General features: G+C 33.6%; 1 protein-coding gene across 25 annotated transcripts in view; it reads right to left on the bottom strand.

Annotated features, from left to right (window-relative positions):
• The window catches only part of SOX6 (SRY-box transcription factor 6), a 606402-nt gene that overhangs the window by 238566 nt on the left and 349811 nt on the right, over nucleotides 1-18025 (bottom strand). For all 25 annotated transcript variants that reach the window (XM_054586042.1, XM_054586045.1, XM_054586046.1 and 22 more), the window contains one exon: nucleotides 4064-4153. In XM_054586042.1, the coding sequence (XP_054442017.1) occupies nucleotides 4064-4153 (90 nt within the window). The remainder of the gene's footprint in view (nucleotides 1-4063; nucleotides 4154-18025) is intronic.

Below are 18025 nucleotides of genomic sequence, written 5' to 3'. Positions count from 1 at the left end.
GTTGAGGTACAAAAAAACATTAAATAAATGACTTTGAATGGAAAGACTCGGTACTATAAAGGTATTAGTTTACCTCATAGTTTTATACAAAGTTAATACAATCTTTTAAGATATCACTTTGGAATTTCAATTAGTAATATATAAGTCTACAATAAAGTTTAGAGAAATGTGCAAACACATTAAAGTTATGAATGTAATTGTGCAATAGTTTTCCAAGATACTGTAAAGCTACAGTGATTGATATAGCAGAGCACTAACAAAAGTTTAGATAGATCAGTGGGATAGTCAATGGGAATAGAACTAAAAACTGAGAAATTGTTCCAAATATGCAATTAATATGTAATAAAAGATGTTATTTCAAGTCAGAAGTGATAAGATGGATTATTTAATAAATGATACAGAAGTAGTTGGTCAACTACTTGAGAAAAAAATTAAGTTATACTTCTGAATGAAATTATACATCAAAATACATTCAAGAGGAATTAAAGAATCAATGTATAGAAATACAAAGAACTGAAAGAAAAATATATAGAATATCATCTAATCTTAGACGGAGGGAAGCCACTCCAAACAAATATCCAATAGGAAAAAAAAGCATTAAAAGTAGAAGGGAACAATTTGACAACAAAATCATAAAGTAAAGAAAAAAAGAAATAACATACAGGGTCCGGCAAAAATAACACCTGCTTGAGTGTCGTTGGTAGGATAACAATATGGGTGTAATAATTTATAGTTTTAATTTGAACAATTCACCTAAAATATCATATGGCGGGTCTGACTGTGATATCAATATGTCACCAAATTACAAGCTTATGATTTTATAATAAAAGATTTTGTAATAAAAAAGATGCATTATTTATGCCAGACCCCGTATATGACAGATGAAGATTAATACCATTAAAATATACAGGGCGGGGCAAAAATCAGTTTACAATTGTGAGCACATGATGTACAAAATTTATTCTTATATTATTATTTATTAATTATTGAATTATTTCCCATACAAGCAACTCTAAACCTATTTTTTCCCCATCTTGTTCATTAACAGTCTTACAAAACTATAAGAATTAGATAAATCCTTTAAAGGAAAAGCAGGCATACAACATCAATAGACTTTTCACAGAGGAAGCGATACTTAATATAAATAAATTTATGCAAAAACTCATCATTCTCAATAATAAAGAAATTCAAAATAATTCAGCAATAATGTGTTATTTTCCCTTTAAAACTGGCAAGAAACTTGTACATTAATAATACTGGTCATTCAGGGTAAGGGAGGAACACTTGCAGATGCTGCTGGTGATAGGACAGAACACTGTGCCTTTCTGAAAGGCACTGTGGCAATGGGTACCAAAAGCCTTTTAAGAAAGATCGAATTTTTGATGAAGGAATTTCACTTTTTACTAATATATTGTAAGAAAATAGCCACTAGTTAGTACTGAAAAGAAAAGTTATCCATATTCAAGATTTACTTCATAATGACAAACAATAAAAACAACTGAAATATTGAATAAAAGGCTCACTTTTATTCAATATTTACGAGAACATCACTTAATGCAATATTTTCTGCAAAATCAATGATCTAATCACAAGGAAATTCACAACATATCATTCAGTGGAAAAGATGGATACAAAAGGATAGTAAAAAGATGATTCTAATTTCAAGAAAAAAATTAACATGTATATACAAAAATTAAAATGGAAAGAATATAAGATATAATACAGGTAGAATTAAAGGTAATTTTAATTTCTTTTTTGTGTGTTTCTATACTTTTTACAATAAATATATATGAGTTTTATAATGAGGGAAAATAGTAAAAATGCGTAATGCTTGAGACATAACATTAAATATTGATAACGTAAAATAGTATGTCTTGGAGACAGTATTTAGATCACTGACATTTCAGAATAATTATAACTAATTTAGGTCTATCTCACCTAGACTAAAAATGTACATTGAGTTTTAGCAGTGATTGAATCATTATGAACACTAATTTTTTTCATTTTTATTATATTACTGTTATATTTTCTGTCCAATTGCATGGCAACAAAATATCAGGATGTAAGAAGAGACTAATATGTAGAATGAATGTAGAATAAATCAAAATGAAAAATTTAATAGGAATCTTATCTTCTATGCCCATAAAACTGAGCATAGCATGCCAATAACAGTTCACTTACCTCCTACAGAATCCAGAAGAAAAAGTTAAAGAATTTAAAAAGCCTAATTTTGCATGTGTTTCACTTTTGAGATCTATGCATTTTGAATATCTGAGACTAGCACAACTTTTCCACTTTAAATTCATAATAGAATTAAAAATAAAGTAAGATGGGAAGTGAGGGCAGGGGAGAGAAGATAACCCAATGCTTAAAAACTCAATGCTTAATCATAATGTAATAAACATTAGCTTCCACATTACTAAAAGAAAGCAAAACCCTTTCATAGGGAATATCAGAAGATAATTCTGATTATCTTCTGATCATAGGGATAATTCCCTGAACATAGGGAACTCATAGGGAATATCAGAAGATAATTCATGCTGGCAAAAGCTTGCCTTTGCATAAACCATTTCTGTTCTCACTTTTATAAAACCAAAGATTTTGGGAAGGAAAGAAAACACAGAACGATGTGCAAAGTAGCACATACCATGTTATTGCAGCTGGATAAAGAATATGTCACTAATGATTTTCTACCCATCCATTATACGTTGAGTTTTTTTTTTTCCAAAATAGCAAATGGCCTTCATAAGTACAAAACAGAAGCAGTGAAATTCAACATACTATCCAATTTCTACTTGATTTTGATACTGTGTTATTTAATGGAATGAATTATTAATCATTCCTTGGGGAAGAGATGACTTTCTTTTCTATTCATTTGAGTTGAAAATAACATACCTGAACCTTAGGTAATTTTCTGTACTAAATTCGAAATAACATTTTCATCAGATAGTTATTGCCAAATGTTCACCTTAAATGAGATATTTATTATCCATGACCAACACAAAGATTTACCTGAAGCTGTTTGATAAATTCAGAAAACAAATCTAATTCACTTCCCAAATTGTTAGTGCAAGTCAGAATGATGATTGTCCATAAGGAACAACTGAAAGAATTAATTAATGATCATGGATTCTATTCATGATATCAAAAACTAATAATACAGTACTTCATTTCCATAAAGGAATAAACAAGAAAGAGTTAGGCAAGAAGTATGACTTCTTCATTGACAGGGTAACTTAATTCCATATGTACTGGGATGGTCCACTTCTTAACATGTATCAGAATAACATCAATCACATAACTTCAAAAATAAGATTCTCATCCTCATCAGGGTAAGAGGTCATGAGATTTTAAATCTTGTGAAATGTTTTTAAGGTTAATCAACCTAGCAACCTACAGGCATGTGAATGATAACGACTAAAACTCACTCTCATGAGTGCTTTCTTAAGTGCCAGGTGCTATGCTAAAAGCATTACATGTATTAATTTTCTTAATGAGCCTGTGAGGTAGGTACTGTTATTACGCCATTTTAGATACTAGGAATTCAAAATATGGAAAAGATCAGTGACTTGCCCAAAGTCACTCACCTAGTAAATAATAGTGCTCGGATTAGAACAGGTAAACAGGCCTCAGAATCTACCCATAAATCATCATGTATAGTACATTCTATAAGCTTTTTTTAAATAGGTGCTATGGTTGATCCTTTCGATCAGGAAAATTGCAAATTAATAATTTTATTATAGTAGGACAAAGAGAAAAGATTAAAATTAAATTAAAATTATCTTTAATTTGCTCTTCATTTAACATTTTTTCATTTTCATTCTTTTTTGTTAAGTAAATTAATACAGGAGTTTATCTTCAATTTATATGTTATAGACTAATAAAAAGTGAGGGCAAAAATTTTATTCTGTAAACATCATAAAGAATAAAAGTTCAGGGATATACAATACATTTACCCTCTCATACATAAACAAATATTAGAGGTAAGTACAGAACATCAACAAATGTGTTTTTATACAAAATAACATCCACATTGATATGTTTGATATTTTGTATATTGTACCTTTAATTTCTCCAAGAAGTTCACTGGTATTTAGTCTTTCCATTTTTTCCTTCCAATCTTTTGAAAGTAGTTTTTCCATGCAGGAGGAATCTATTAAAATAAAAAAAATAAGTATTAAAAATATTGCATATACATTTATAAGTATTAAATATCACAAATCCAGAAGGCCAGTTAATGGAGAAATTCTATCATTTAAAATGATCAAAGATATTTTATGTTGTTGTTTTAAGCCTAGGATATAGACAATTATATTACTCTATTATAAAATATCACAACTGAATTTATTTTTACCAGATTATTTAAACTGGTCCCAAGAAAAAAAGATAATGCTCAATAAACTTATCTTGGTATTATAATTATAATTATAATTCTTAATACTCAGTCAGCATTTACCATTTCTTAAACTGATAGGACAGAAAAAGGGATTCTTTTCTGTGTATTTAAGTTTAAATAATATTCCTTTTAATCAGGTGATTATTTTTTAATTCCAGGCAAAATTTGTGTGTGCTATTCAAGGAAAAAGACAATTCTTCAAGGGAGAAAACACCAAACAACCTGTAACCACTAGTCCTTAAAAAAGAAATACACTTACGGCAACTTTTGTAAAATACCCATTTATAGCAAAATACAAAGAAAATAAAGTCAAGGTAAAGAAAACTGCACATACATTTCTCTTATATAAAAAGAGATGCATATTCTTTTCAAGAAAACACTTATTTAAACATTTTTCACCCTACTGCATTTCTAAGTAGCATACTAGATTTTAGGGAGTGATTACACATGTTTTTATGAAGATTCATAAAAGTTACAGAAATATAAACTTTAGAATATTTTAATAATTAGCAAATTTTTCTCAATGAGTTCTTTTTTCTCTCTATTCAGATGGATCTGCAACTGAAGCTACTGCTTACAACTATTTACATGTATCTTTTGAGCCTCAAATCTTAACAAATAGTCCATATTTCCAAAAGGGAATGCAGATTTAAATACTAAATCCTTAGTATGAAGCATACTCCCATTAAACTTTAACATTCCAAGTGTCAAAATTCTGATAACTTCTTTTTTAAAATATATTTAAATTGTTACTCCATATCCAAATGCCTTTCCTCTCCCATATTAGTACCTATCTCTTTAGCATTTTTCCTTTCTTTTTTTTTTCCTCCAGCTTCTAAATCCTCCTCGAATTTTTCAGAATGACAGTAAGGTCAAGGTGGATCTAAAGGGTTTTAAAAACTAGATAAGCTTTAGAAAAAGACAGTGAACCCTGGGTAAGAGATGAGAAGACCACTGCATGATTAGAAAGTATTGGTGAAAACAATTAACATTTGTCCATGACGTGATCAATCAATCAGGGAATGGATGGAATCCAGATCTCCAGATCCATGCACCCTAAAACGGCTGACAAGAAACAACCGCACTAGTTCGCTATCACGGAAGCTAAAGTTCTTTCTAAATAGAAGCCAGCTTGATTCTATTAAGAGACAGCTCCCTGCCTTTTCCCTCACTTTTTCTCTTCTTTTAACTCCTTCCTTCTTTCTTTCCATTCTTTCCTATTAAACTTTTCTTAGGCTTCAACAAATGACCTACCTCTGTGATTAAAAACTGGACTCTGAATGACCTGCAGATAGGGCCTGCATACATATGTGTATGTTCAGTGTTTAGCCAATTTCCAAAATGGTCTCTTTCTACATTTATTTTAAATTCAGAAACAAGGTGTGCACTTTGTTCTATACATATTTTGTGTTTATACTAATGTCATAAAAAAGATAATACTGAGTTTTGAGAGTTATGAAACCAATCTTCAAAGCCATGCCTATCAGAGATTACTTTTCTGCAAATAGGGTTTAAATTTCTGAGAGAGATTGATATAACATGAGATCATGGATAAGAATAATCAGCAAAACATCAACTTCCTATCTACCCACTTGCTGGTTTTTTTTTTTTTACCCTTTCATACATGTTATAACATTGCACTAAACTGCTTATCACTGATATAAATGCTAAAGCATAACTTGCTTGGTTAAAATTTGAACCGAGAGCATATATTATAATGGGAAAAGACAAGGACCCAATTTACTAGTAATGATTACAGACTCAAAGCAAGCACATAAACTAGGATTAGAAACACAATAAATATAAAACAGGCTTAAATATATGTCTCTCATTTCTATAAATAAATCTGAAATCTTTCAGAGCCCCAGGAAAAGAATGCTTAAACTTCATGGGAGAAAAACGTGACTATATGGACAACAGGAATACACACTTAAAACATAAATCAAACCATGTGGACACAACTTTACATAAAAGCTACTCATTAATAAAATAGTTAATGACTTCAAAGCATTTCACATTCCTATTAGAAAACTAATCCTCACCATAATGCTAAATTGACCTAACTATATGAGATCCCATTTCAATAGAAGAAACTGAGGGGAAAAAAAATCAGCCTTTGCGTGTCTCTATTATAGCTCATGAAAATATTTAATAACAATCACTGATTGCTTTTATCTATAGGACAATACAACTCACTGCATACAAATTTAACATTTAATTTCAATGCTCAGATTCTAGAGAGATTCAAAACACTGAGGAAGTCTCTTGAAAAACTCTCAGCTTCACCCCTCATTATCTAAGTGCCAAGCCTCTAAGGGCATGACACAGTTAGTCCCAAGTTCACTCTATACTGTAATGGAAAGCAAGCACAGAGAAAGGAAAAAAGACCAAAAAAATGCAGATTGTTAACAAATACCACATAGGCAGAGGACTCTCATCACTAAGAGGTCTCTGACTTGAAATGAAAAAGTATGTAATAAAGTTATAAATGAAAATTTATAATTTATTATTTCCCACTCAAAATAATGTCCACATAAGAGTGGAAATTATAAGTTAGTTTTCTTCTTCCTTGTGGTACATGCTTCGACCATATTAATAGCTGAGAGAGATTGATGTAACTTCAGATCATGGATAAGAATAATCAGCAAAACATCTTCAACTTCCTATCCTACCCAATTTTTTTCCTACCCTTTCATACATGTTATAACATTGTACTAAACTGTTTTTCACTGATATAAATGCTAAAGCATAACTTGTTTGGTTAAAATTTGAATTGAGAACATTACTTACTTTACAGAGGCAATTGATCAGGTCAGACTCTGCCTCAAGCACAGATGCAAAAACTAGAGGTCAAAATGTGTAAAGAACTCCAGTATGCATCATGTACCTGGACAAAGTATGACCATGCAGAGTGACTCTAACTCAGCAGCCATGCAGGATTCCAAATGGAAAAAAGACTGAACATTACCCAGATACTCTTGGATTGCTTTACTCAGATAAATATGTTTAACATGACTGACTTGAAAACAACTAATATAGTTATGGTGGTGCCACAGTCCTCAAAACAATAAAACAATACACAATATTTTCATTATCTGAGTTTGACTATTCAAATTTTAGTATTTTGATTAAGTTGACTTCAGCTAAAAAACAGGAGAGAAGCTACATACCTTCTGGAAATTGAGATAAAGAACTACAATATTATAGTATAAAAAAAGTCACCATATGTACATATTAAAAATGAGTGTACCTCGGTATAAAAGTAGGAAATAACAAAATTAATTCCTCTTAACTGAAAGAATTAGCCTCCAAAAGCCAATTCATAGTCAATAAAATATAGACCTTTATTATATTTACCTTGCCTTATTTTTGTAAATAATGTGATTTTAAAAAGGACTATCAAAAATCAAAAACTGGCACTCAGTTCTCATTTGTATTTTGATCAAGGATGTAAAAAATATAAATTAATTCTCAGCTGCACAGCTTTTGAGGTTTTTTTCTTTTCCTTTGAAAATTTAAGTTTTTTAATAAACTTCTAGGGAAGAAGGAAAGACAATTCAGAACTAATTTTTAATAAATATCCTGCATAATAGATTGCAAAGCAATGTTTCTGCTTCCTAAATACCTAGGTGTCAGTCCAGGTAAGTCAAGAGTGTTTTATCATACTAATAATTAATTTTATAGTATGAGACAAATTCAAAGCGAGAGTATGGGAGCTATTTGTTTCCTAATCTATATGACGATATTTTAGGAGCAATTTTAAATTATTTCTAGTTAAAGTTGCAGAAGTTTTAACACGCATTCTGCACAAAATAAAGATATTTCAAATGAGTAAAAGAGAGTAAATTTTAAAAATCATCAAAAAATAAAAAAATCACTAAAACTAAAGCATGGGAGAAATAGAAAAAGATAAATGGAAAACGTTACTGTGCTTTAAAACAATTTACCTGTGAGTAAATACATATTATTCCTCTTACCTCAAAAGTGCTATTTAAATTTAGAAATTCTAAAACATTAGAAACATGATATAGAAAATATCTTTAAAATATTGTAATGGAAAAAAATGGGTGCTGCTTCTGTATGCAGATTTCTTATTGCCTTATTAATTCTCTTAAGAAAATGTTAAAATAATTCATTTTATTTTCACCATAAGAATCACACATTTCAAATGTAATAAATTTTCTCTGTATCCAAGAACAATAACTTGTCAAAAGTACCCTTGACCTTGGCTTATGAGTAATTTCAACAATATATATTTATATCTCTGCTGATCATCCATCTCACATTTTTCATTAGGAAATAGAGATGCACATGCCAGTTACTGTACATTTTTCGACAGTGATAAGTGCTTCAGAATACAGTGGGATAAAATTGGAGCTTGGAGAGCTTGAAGAGCACTCTTAAATTTTAATTAAAACCCTCCAAGCTCACTAAAAATAATTAGACACTAAAATGTGCCAGTTTTATTTTGAAGTCATGATAACGTACAAAGCACAGTCCCGGACGACTGCTTGTGCGCTCCTCTCTTTCTCTCCTTCTCCAATGAAACAACTGATTTTCCAAATACGAACAAGGGGGTATAAATAGAAGCTGTTTTCAGGCCTTCTCTTCATGCTGGGAAGCTGACAGAAAAGACAGCAGAGTGGATTTTTCAGACTGCATCAAATGAAACTAGAATAACTTGCCTAACCAAGAGTTCGAATCACTGACAAACTCTAGATAAAATTCAGTCTGCAAAGAACAACATGGGTTGTATCACTGATCTTTTTTGATCCAAAAACCAAACCTTTAACCTCTTAAATGTTTTTGCTATCTTAAAATATCTCATACAATGCTATATACCACCCTATTTTTAGACAAGCAGCAAGAGAAAGCATGCCTTTCCCATACAGCAGGGAATGATATAAACATCAACACAGATGCTCTGCCAGGAAGAGCTGGACTTCTCAAGCACTTGATCATTAAGGAATGCACCAACTGTTTTGGATAATCTCGTGCCAGCTCCCCTTTTGCTCCACACTCCCCTTTGGGAGTGGCCAATCTTGTCCTGGTCCTAATTTTTCATTTTACTCCTCCATAGCACTTCCCATCCCCGAAAAGATGAGAAATGGCATTTATGCCTAGCAATGAGAAAAGCAGGCTCACTTCCCCAAACAGACCAAAACTTTAAAACAATTAACCCTCCCCTCTTCTTTCAGATAAATTACTAAGTATAAAATGCAATCTGTTTCCTTTGTTTATTCAATATGAACAATTTGTAAATGACTCAAGGATAAAATTCAGAAAATGTTGTGCTAAATTAGAACCATTATAAACATGCTAATGACTCAATGCTTGAGTAAAACAGGCACGATCGGTGTGAAGAAATAGATTTAGTTCTTGTGAAATTCTGTTGTGTTGCCTTAAAATGATTTGGTCATTGAATCAGATATATTCCTTCCAGGAAAAAAATGTAATTCTACAAATACTTTACTAGATAGTATAGAGAGACAGAGAGTCTGTGAATATAAGCTACTGCAAATGTCATTAGAAACATTAGATGCAAGATTTTGGCATCTTCATAAGGGAGAAAAAGCTCCACATTTGAAATCTACCAGAAATATACAGGCAACATCATCACATTAGGTGCAATATTCTCTTTGCATTGTTTTTATCTACCAAAGTCTTTGATAAGTTTTTATAAGGACTCCTTAAAACTGGGATTTAACATAGATTCATGGAATTCACATTCTTATGTATGTATAGGTATGAGATACCTCTTTCATCTGCTTTCCGAGGCTGCTTAGTACCTAGAACAATATCAGAGGGATTATTCAAAATCAAATTCCTCTCCCATGTCCATCAAACTGCTAATTGGTAGCGATTGACAAAGCCAACAAAGAAAAGTAGGGAAACATCCAGCAGGTGATTCAGAGGTTCACAGCCTACTGCTGTAGCTGAGAGACCTCAAATAATCAACAAGACAAGCACCCTCATTTCAGAAACGAGGAAACAGTCAAGAAAGTCACTTGCCTTGCTCAAGCTCAAACAGTTGGTGGCAGGGCCTTGACTCCAGTTCATTGCTGGTTTTACTGAAATGACTATTTAAATCATTATTTGAACATCAGTTTTATAATCTCTGCTTGAGACATGGAGTGAAGCACTCTCATCCCTTGGAGAAGGGCAGTAAAAATTCAAGACTAAAAGGCAGCAGTGTTCAAGAGAGAGTTCTCCCATACACACCCCACTACACTGCTCTTCTATATTGCCTTTTCCTAATGCCGCATCTTGTCTGAACTAGGGCTTTTCTTCTCTAAATATCACCTACTAAGAAACAGTTAAGATGCTACTTAAAACTGTTGAACTCAAAAAGTAATTCCTTCCAAGTTAGGCTTTATCTTCATGTACAAGAAGTAGTTCTGCAGCCTGACACCTTGGTTTTTCACTGTAGCTCATTGCCCACACACGTTCAAATGTACCACAATTTTAATGAAGTCAAATGTCCCATTAGAAATGACAGCTGTCCATATTGCTGAAACATTACTCATCATGATACCCTCTCATGAACCTGTTTTTTGCTGCTCTATTGCCAAAAGCCTACGTATTCAAACAATATAACATATACAGCATATAATACTGCTCTTTGAGTTCTACAAATGTTTGAATTCATATTTACTTTTTCAAATGCACACTTACTCCTTAAAAAAACTGTATTGGACTGCAGAAACAATAATTTTTGTGTGCCCACTATGTCCTGTATTCTTTCTTTTGTTTTCTGGAGGGAAATTTTCTGAATGCTACTGTTGTGATGCCGTTGCCAATCACAGCACACTGCTGCCTGCCTCCTACTGCTCCTCCCAGCCACACAGCGAGAAATCTGACCCAGGGACTACCTGGAAAGCTTCTCTTAGGCTCAGGTTGGAGGCAATAAGCATGTGGGCTTGAGATTGTCATGGCCACGCTCCCTGGCAGAGGAAGTAAGGCTATCGGCAATAAGAGTGAATGAAGCCAAAAACACAAAGTGGAGATGAGGGAAGATAGGGAGAAAAAATCTTTATATCAGTTAGCACACTTACGGACAGAAATAACTAAAACCAAATTCTGCTTCTAGGATTCTTGGTAATGTAAGCCAATATATTCCTGTTTTTGCTTAAGCTAGTTTGAGATGGGTTTCTGCCAGTTATAACTTAAAAATAATAAATACTAGAAAACCATAACAAAAGCTGTCATATACATTCAAATGTGTTATGCTTCAAATTTTAACACCCTGGAAACCATCAATGCATTAACTTGTACTACCAGGTTAAAACATTTATTATGCAAATCTTGATATAAATCTCTTGCTTTATTGAAAAATATGTAAGTATTTTTAAATTCTTACAGGGCTACTATTTACAATTATTTAGCTATCTGAATTAGGAGTTTTTGAATATGATGCAGCCTAAGGAAAATACAGCAGAAACAAAGTGGAAACTGGGGCTCATTAAACACATACACATACCACCGCCCCCATCCCCGCCACCAACAACAAAAACTCTTATCCAGGATCAACAAGCACTGATTTCAGTTTTGTGTTCATCAAAACAACCTCTGGTTTGGACTTTATATTTAATGTTATAAAATACGTTTTTACTGATAAAATATCTCTTCTTATCTGTTTTATTTATGCATTGGCAATTGATAAAAGATTAATTTAAAATAGAGTTTTAAGGGCTTGCCATAATCTGGCCCTACTGATTCATCTCTCCTATTAGTCTTCTTACATAAAACTCTTTATTCCATTTCAGTGAGAGAGAACATCAAACATATCTCACTTTTCTGTGTATACCTTGTGCTTTTTCACTTCCACATCTTTGCTCATGACATCCCCCTGACCAGAATATCTCCCCACCCTTCTTGATGCTTATGAAAAACCCTCCTATTCTGCAGCACTTACATTAAATACCACCTCCTCAATTATGCCTTGATTCATCACTTCAAACATAAATTCCCATCCTCTGAGAAGCAAAATAACATTTGCTGAGCTCATATTATTTGTCAGTCACTGTGCTTTTCATATTCTTTTCTTGTATCAACTCATTAACTCAGAACTTCACAACTCTTTCTTCTACATCTACCACTGCCATTACTTACCAATTTTACCTCCATATGATTAAGTATATGGTCAAGATCTTGCCACAGTACCCTAACTAAATGTTAAGTTCCTTGATAGTCAGGGAATGATTCTGATACCATTTTGTCTTCTTCCATAATACTTAACCCACAGCTCTGCACTAAATAAACACGAAAGCAAACTCCTTAATATACTACTAAAAAGATCACTTTTTTGGTGCATCAAGCAGAAATAGAACTACTTTGTTTCACAGTTATCTATATTGATTGTAATTTAATATACATCACATAATAAACGCACCCACTTTAAAGGTAAATTTAATAAATTTGTCAAATTACACAGTCATTTAGCTGCCACACCAAAGAAGATATAGACATAAGATATCCAGAAGTTACCTTGTCCTCCTTCTCAGTCAATGATCCATATTCCTAGCCACAGACAACCACTGATTTGATTTCTATTACTATAGGATACTTTTGCCTACACTTGAATTTATAAAAATGGAACTATATAGTATGTACTTTTTTGGACATGGATACTTCCAATTAGAATAAAATTTTTGAGATTCAGTTATATTGAAGTATGTATTAGCAATTTGGTCTTCTTTGTTAATGGGTAGATTTCCATTGAATAAATATACCACAGTTTGTTTCTTCATTCATCTGTTTGTGAATATGTGGTTATTTCTTTTTCACTTTTGGGCTTTTAGAAATAAAGCTAATATAAAATTCATTCATAAGTCTTCTTATGAATATGTCTCTTTTGTTCCCACTAAAAATGGAATTTATTCTAAAAGTGGGGATGTAAAGGTCCAAGATGGCAAGGGAATAAGTGGAAACTACACTAATCTCCTCTCAGGACCAATCTGGAATTACAACTAAATTGTAGAGAAATCATCCTAAATAACCAACTAAACACTAGCGAGAGAGAAGCTTTATAACCACAGACAGACAGATGAAACCACTTCACCACAATGAGATCAGTAGGACTGCAGATGTGGCACAAGAGAGCTGAAGTTCTAGGGGGCAGTAGCTGAAGTTCTAGAGGGACATTTCAGCAGCTGATCCTGGTCCTAATTTTTCATTTTACTCCTCCATAGCACCCCCTATCCCCGAAAAGATGAGAAATGGCATTTATGCCTAGCAATGAGAAAAGCAGGCTCACTTCCCCAAACAGACCAAAACTTTAAAACAATTAACCCTCCCCTCTTCTTTCAGATAAATTACTAAGGGGGCAGTAGCTGAAGTTCTAGAGGGACATTTCAGCAGCTAATGGTTCCCCCTGAGAGGTGTGGGGTATAAACCCCAAGCTGGGCTCCCCAGTCTATAGCACCAGAGCCAGGAAGGGTCCCAGATAATATCTAGCTGTGCAGAGCAGCAGGATTTCTGTCTGCTAGGAAAAGACGAGCTGTCTGGAGACTCAGAGAGCCTCTAAAAGGGCCAACTCACAAAATTTTGTTTGCAGCCACTTACCCTGGGTTCCAGCAGAGGGAAGGCAGAATGGACTAGAGCCATTTGAGGAGAGTCCAGGGTCAGTAGCTCTAGGCTGAGAACTGAAGGAACAGCTACCAGGATCCCTGTGCTGAGTCATTCCCCAAACTGCAAGAGCCATCTTCCTCAGGCAGAGCACTCCTTTTCAAGTGGCATCAGCCTGAGGGGAAGCAAGAGCAATGTCGGAAGGAATTGCTCTGCCCCACCCTGTGGAGCTTAACCCAGGCTGCTGATTACAGCTTGAGGCTTTATCATTGATTAATTTAACACACTAAGGTGGATATTTGGGACCTCTATAAGACATCAATTGACCCTACCAAGGTCCAGTGCTGATAAAAGCCAGCCTTAGTGTGTAGCCTGGTTCTTTCTGCACAAAAACAGGCCCGGCAGAGGGAGCTACACACTGGATTGCTGATAACTCAAACAGGTTGGCCAGGGCCACTCACAGGCAGTGTCTGACAAAGGCTTACACCAAAGTCTTTACAGACCTATTTAATACATAGAAACATATACAAAGAAGCAGCCAAAATGGGAAGACAAAAAAACAGGCTCCAAATGAAAGAAAACAGGAATTCTCCTGAGGAAGAGCTAGGTGAAATGGAGGCAAGCAATTTATCAAAAAGAGAGTTTAGAGTAATGAGTACAAGGATAATCAAAAGCATTTTAAAAAGACATAGGAATGATAAAAAAAGACAAGTTAGAAATAAAGAATTCAATTATCTGAAATAAATAATATACTGGAAGGAATAAACTGTGGGTTAGATAAAGCAGAGGATCAGATCAGTGATTTGGAATACAAGGTAGAATAAAACACCCAGGTAGAGAAGCAAAAAGAAAAAAGAATTTTAAAAAACGAGGAGAGTTTAAGAAACATTTTGGACAACATAAAGGATTATACCATCTGTATCATAAGAATACAAGAAAGAGAAGAGAGTGAGCAAGGGATCAAGAACCTATGTAAGGAAATAATGACTGAAAACTTCCCTAATCTGGTGAAGGAAAAAGGCACACAAATCCCAGAAACTCACAGAGTCACAAACAAGTTGGACTGAAAGAGGCCCATACCCAGATGCATCATAATTAAAATAACAAGGCTTAAAAACAAGGAGAGAGTCCTAAAAGCTGCAAAGGAAAAGCAGGTAGTTACATACAAGGAAGATCTCTCAACAGAAATATTTCAGGCCAGAGAGAGCAGTGTGAAATATTCAAGGTGATGAAAAGCAAGGACCTACAAACAAGGCTAATTTACCCAGCAAAGCTATTATTTAAAATCAAAGGAGAAATAAGGAGATTCCCAGATAATGAAAAGCTAAAGGAATTTGTTAACATCAAACAAGTACTGCAACAAATGTCAAAAGGTTTGCCTGAAGAAGAAGGAGAAGGAGGAGGAGGAGGAGGAGGAGAAGAAGAAGAGGAAGAAAAAGAAGAAAAACAGAGAAAACAGTCAAACAATGAAATAGCACTAAATACATGTCTATAAATAATCACCTTAAATGTAAATGGCTTAAATGCTCCAACCAAAAGGTAGCTGAATGGATGAGAAAACAAGATCCAATATATGCTGCCTCCAAGAGACCCATCTCAGATTGAAAGATACGCAGAGACTAAAACTAAAGGGGTGGAAAATGCTATTTCATGCAAATAGAAAAGGAAAAAAAGCTGGGGCAGCAGTACTTATATGCAGCAAATTAGAGTTTCAACTCAAGGCTATAGTAAGAGACAAAGAAGACCACTGCATAATGACAAAGGAAACAATCCAAGAAGAGGATATAACCCTAGAAAACATTTACATACCCAACAGAGGAGCATCTAAATATGTGAAGCAAATCTTGGCAGATATAAAGGGAGAGATCAATAGAAATAGTCATAATTGGGGATTTTAACACCTCATTGACTTCAATGGATAGATCTTCCAGACAGAAAATCAACAAGACGACAGTGGCCTTTAATGACACACTAGATCAAATGGCTTTAATTGATATCTTCAGAGCATTTCACTCCAAAGCAGCAGAATATACATATTTTTCAAGTGAACATGGAACATTTTCTAGCATAGACCATATATTAGGGTAAACTTAAGAAGATTGAAATCACATCAGGCATCTTCTCTGACCACACTGCTATGAAACTAGAAATCAATCACAGGAAGAACACTGAAAAACACCCAAGGACATGGAAGCTGAATAACATGTTATTAAACAATGAATGGATCAACGACAAGATCAAGGAAGAAATCAAAACATACCTTGAAACAAATGAAAATGAGGACACAACAATACAAAATCTGTGGGACACTGGGAAAGCAATCCTAAGAAAGAATTTCATAGAGTTATAGGCCCATCTCCAAAAAAAAAAAGAAAAGAAAGAAAAAGCTCAAATAAATAATCTAGCTTTACACTTAAAGGAACTTAAAAACGAACAACAAACAAAGCCCAAAGTGAGTCGAAGGAAAGAAAGAATAATGATCAGAGCAGAGATAAATGAAATGAAGACTAAAAAAAATGACACAAAAGACCAACGAATCCAAGAGCTCGTTTTTTGAAAAGATAAACAAGACTGACAAAACTTTAACCAGACTCATCAAAAGGAGAGAGAGAGAGAGAGACAGGACCCAAATAAATAAAATCAGAAATGAAAGAGGAGAAATAATAACTTACACTAAAGACATACAAAGGACTGTAAGACAATAGTATGAACAATGATATGCCAACAAACTGGACAACCTGGACAAAGGTGACAAATTCCTAGAAACACCCAATCTTCAAAAACTAAATCAGGAAGAATCAGAAAATCTGAATAGAGTAATTACACTTAGCGACCATGAAGCAGTAATCAAAAAACTCCCAACACACAAAAGCCCTGGACCAGGTGACTTCACAGGTAAACTTTACCAAACATTCCTAGAAGAACTAACACCTCTCCTTCTCAAACTATTTCATAAAATTCAAGAGAAGGGAAGGCTCCCAAATTCATTTTAAGAGGCCAGCATTATCCGAGTTCAACAACCAGGTAGACACACGAAAAACAATGAAATTAGAGGCCAATATCCCTGATGAACATAGATGCTAAAATCCTCAACAAAATATTAGCAAACTGAATACAACAATGCATCACAAAGATCATACACAATGATCAATTGGGATTTATTCCAAGAATGCAAGTTTGGCATAATACTCACAAATCAATAAATGTGAATCACCACATAAACAAAATGAAGGATAAAAATCACATGATCATATCAATATATGCAGAAAATGTATTTGATAATATCCACCACCCATTATGATGAAAACTCTCAGAAAAGTGGGATTAGAGGGAACATACATAAATATAAGAAAGTCTATACGTGACAAACCGACTGCCAGCATCATAGGCAATAGCAGAAACTACAAGCATTCCCCTTTAGATGGGGAACAAGACAGGGATGTCCGCTCTCACCTCTCTTACTCAACATTGTACTGGAAGTCCTAGCCACAGAAATCAGACAGGAAGAAGGACTAAAAAGCATCCAAATTAAAAAGTAAGAACTAAAATTGTCATTAATTGCAGATGACATGATACTGTACATAGGGAACCCCAAAGAGTCCACCAAGAAACTACTAGAATTGATCAATGAATTCAGCAAAGTAGCAGAATACAAAATTAATATTATAAATCAGTTGCATTTTTATATGCCAATAATGAACTAACAGAAATGAAAATTAAAAAAACAATCCCATTCACATTATTACAAAAAGAGTAAAATATCTAGGAATAAACCTAACCAAGGAAATGAAAGACCTGTACTCAGAAAATTATAAGACACTGATAGAGAAACTGAAAAAGACACAAATAAGTGGGAGCACAAACCACTGTCATAGATAGGAAGAATTCATATCACTAAATTGTCCATACTACGCAAAACAATCTACAGATTCAATGCAATTTTTTTCAAGATTCCAATGGAGTATTTCACAGAACTAGAACAAATATTTCAAAAATTTATATAGAACCACAAAAGGACTCACATAGCAACAGCAATCCTGAGAAAGAAGAATGAAGTAGGAG

The sequence above is a fragment of the Pteronotus mesoamericanus genome, unplaced genomic scaffold (genome assembly GCF_021234165.1).
Source record: "Pteronotus mesoamericanus isolate MK-2021 breed Mesoamerican mustached bat unplaced genomic scaffold, CSHL_Meso_final contig_90, whole genome shotgun sequence".
In the NCBI taxonomy this organism is placed as follows: domain Eukaryota; kingdom Metazoa; phylum Chordata; class Mammalia; order Chiroptera; family Mormoopidae; genus Pteronotus; species Pteronotus mesoamericanus.
The sequence above is the reverse complement of the archived record's forward strand: the minus strand, read 5'-3'. Positions and strand labels throughout refer to the sequence as shown.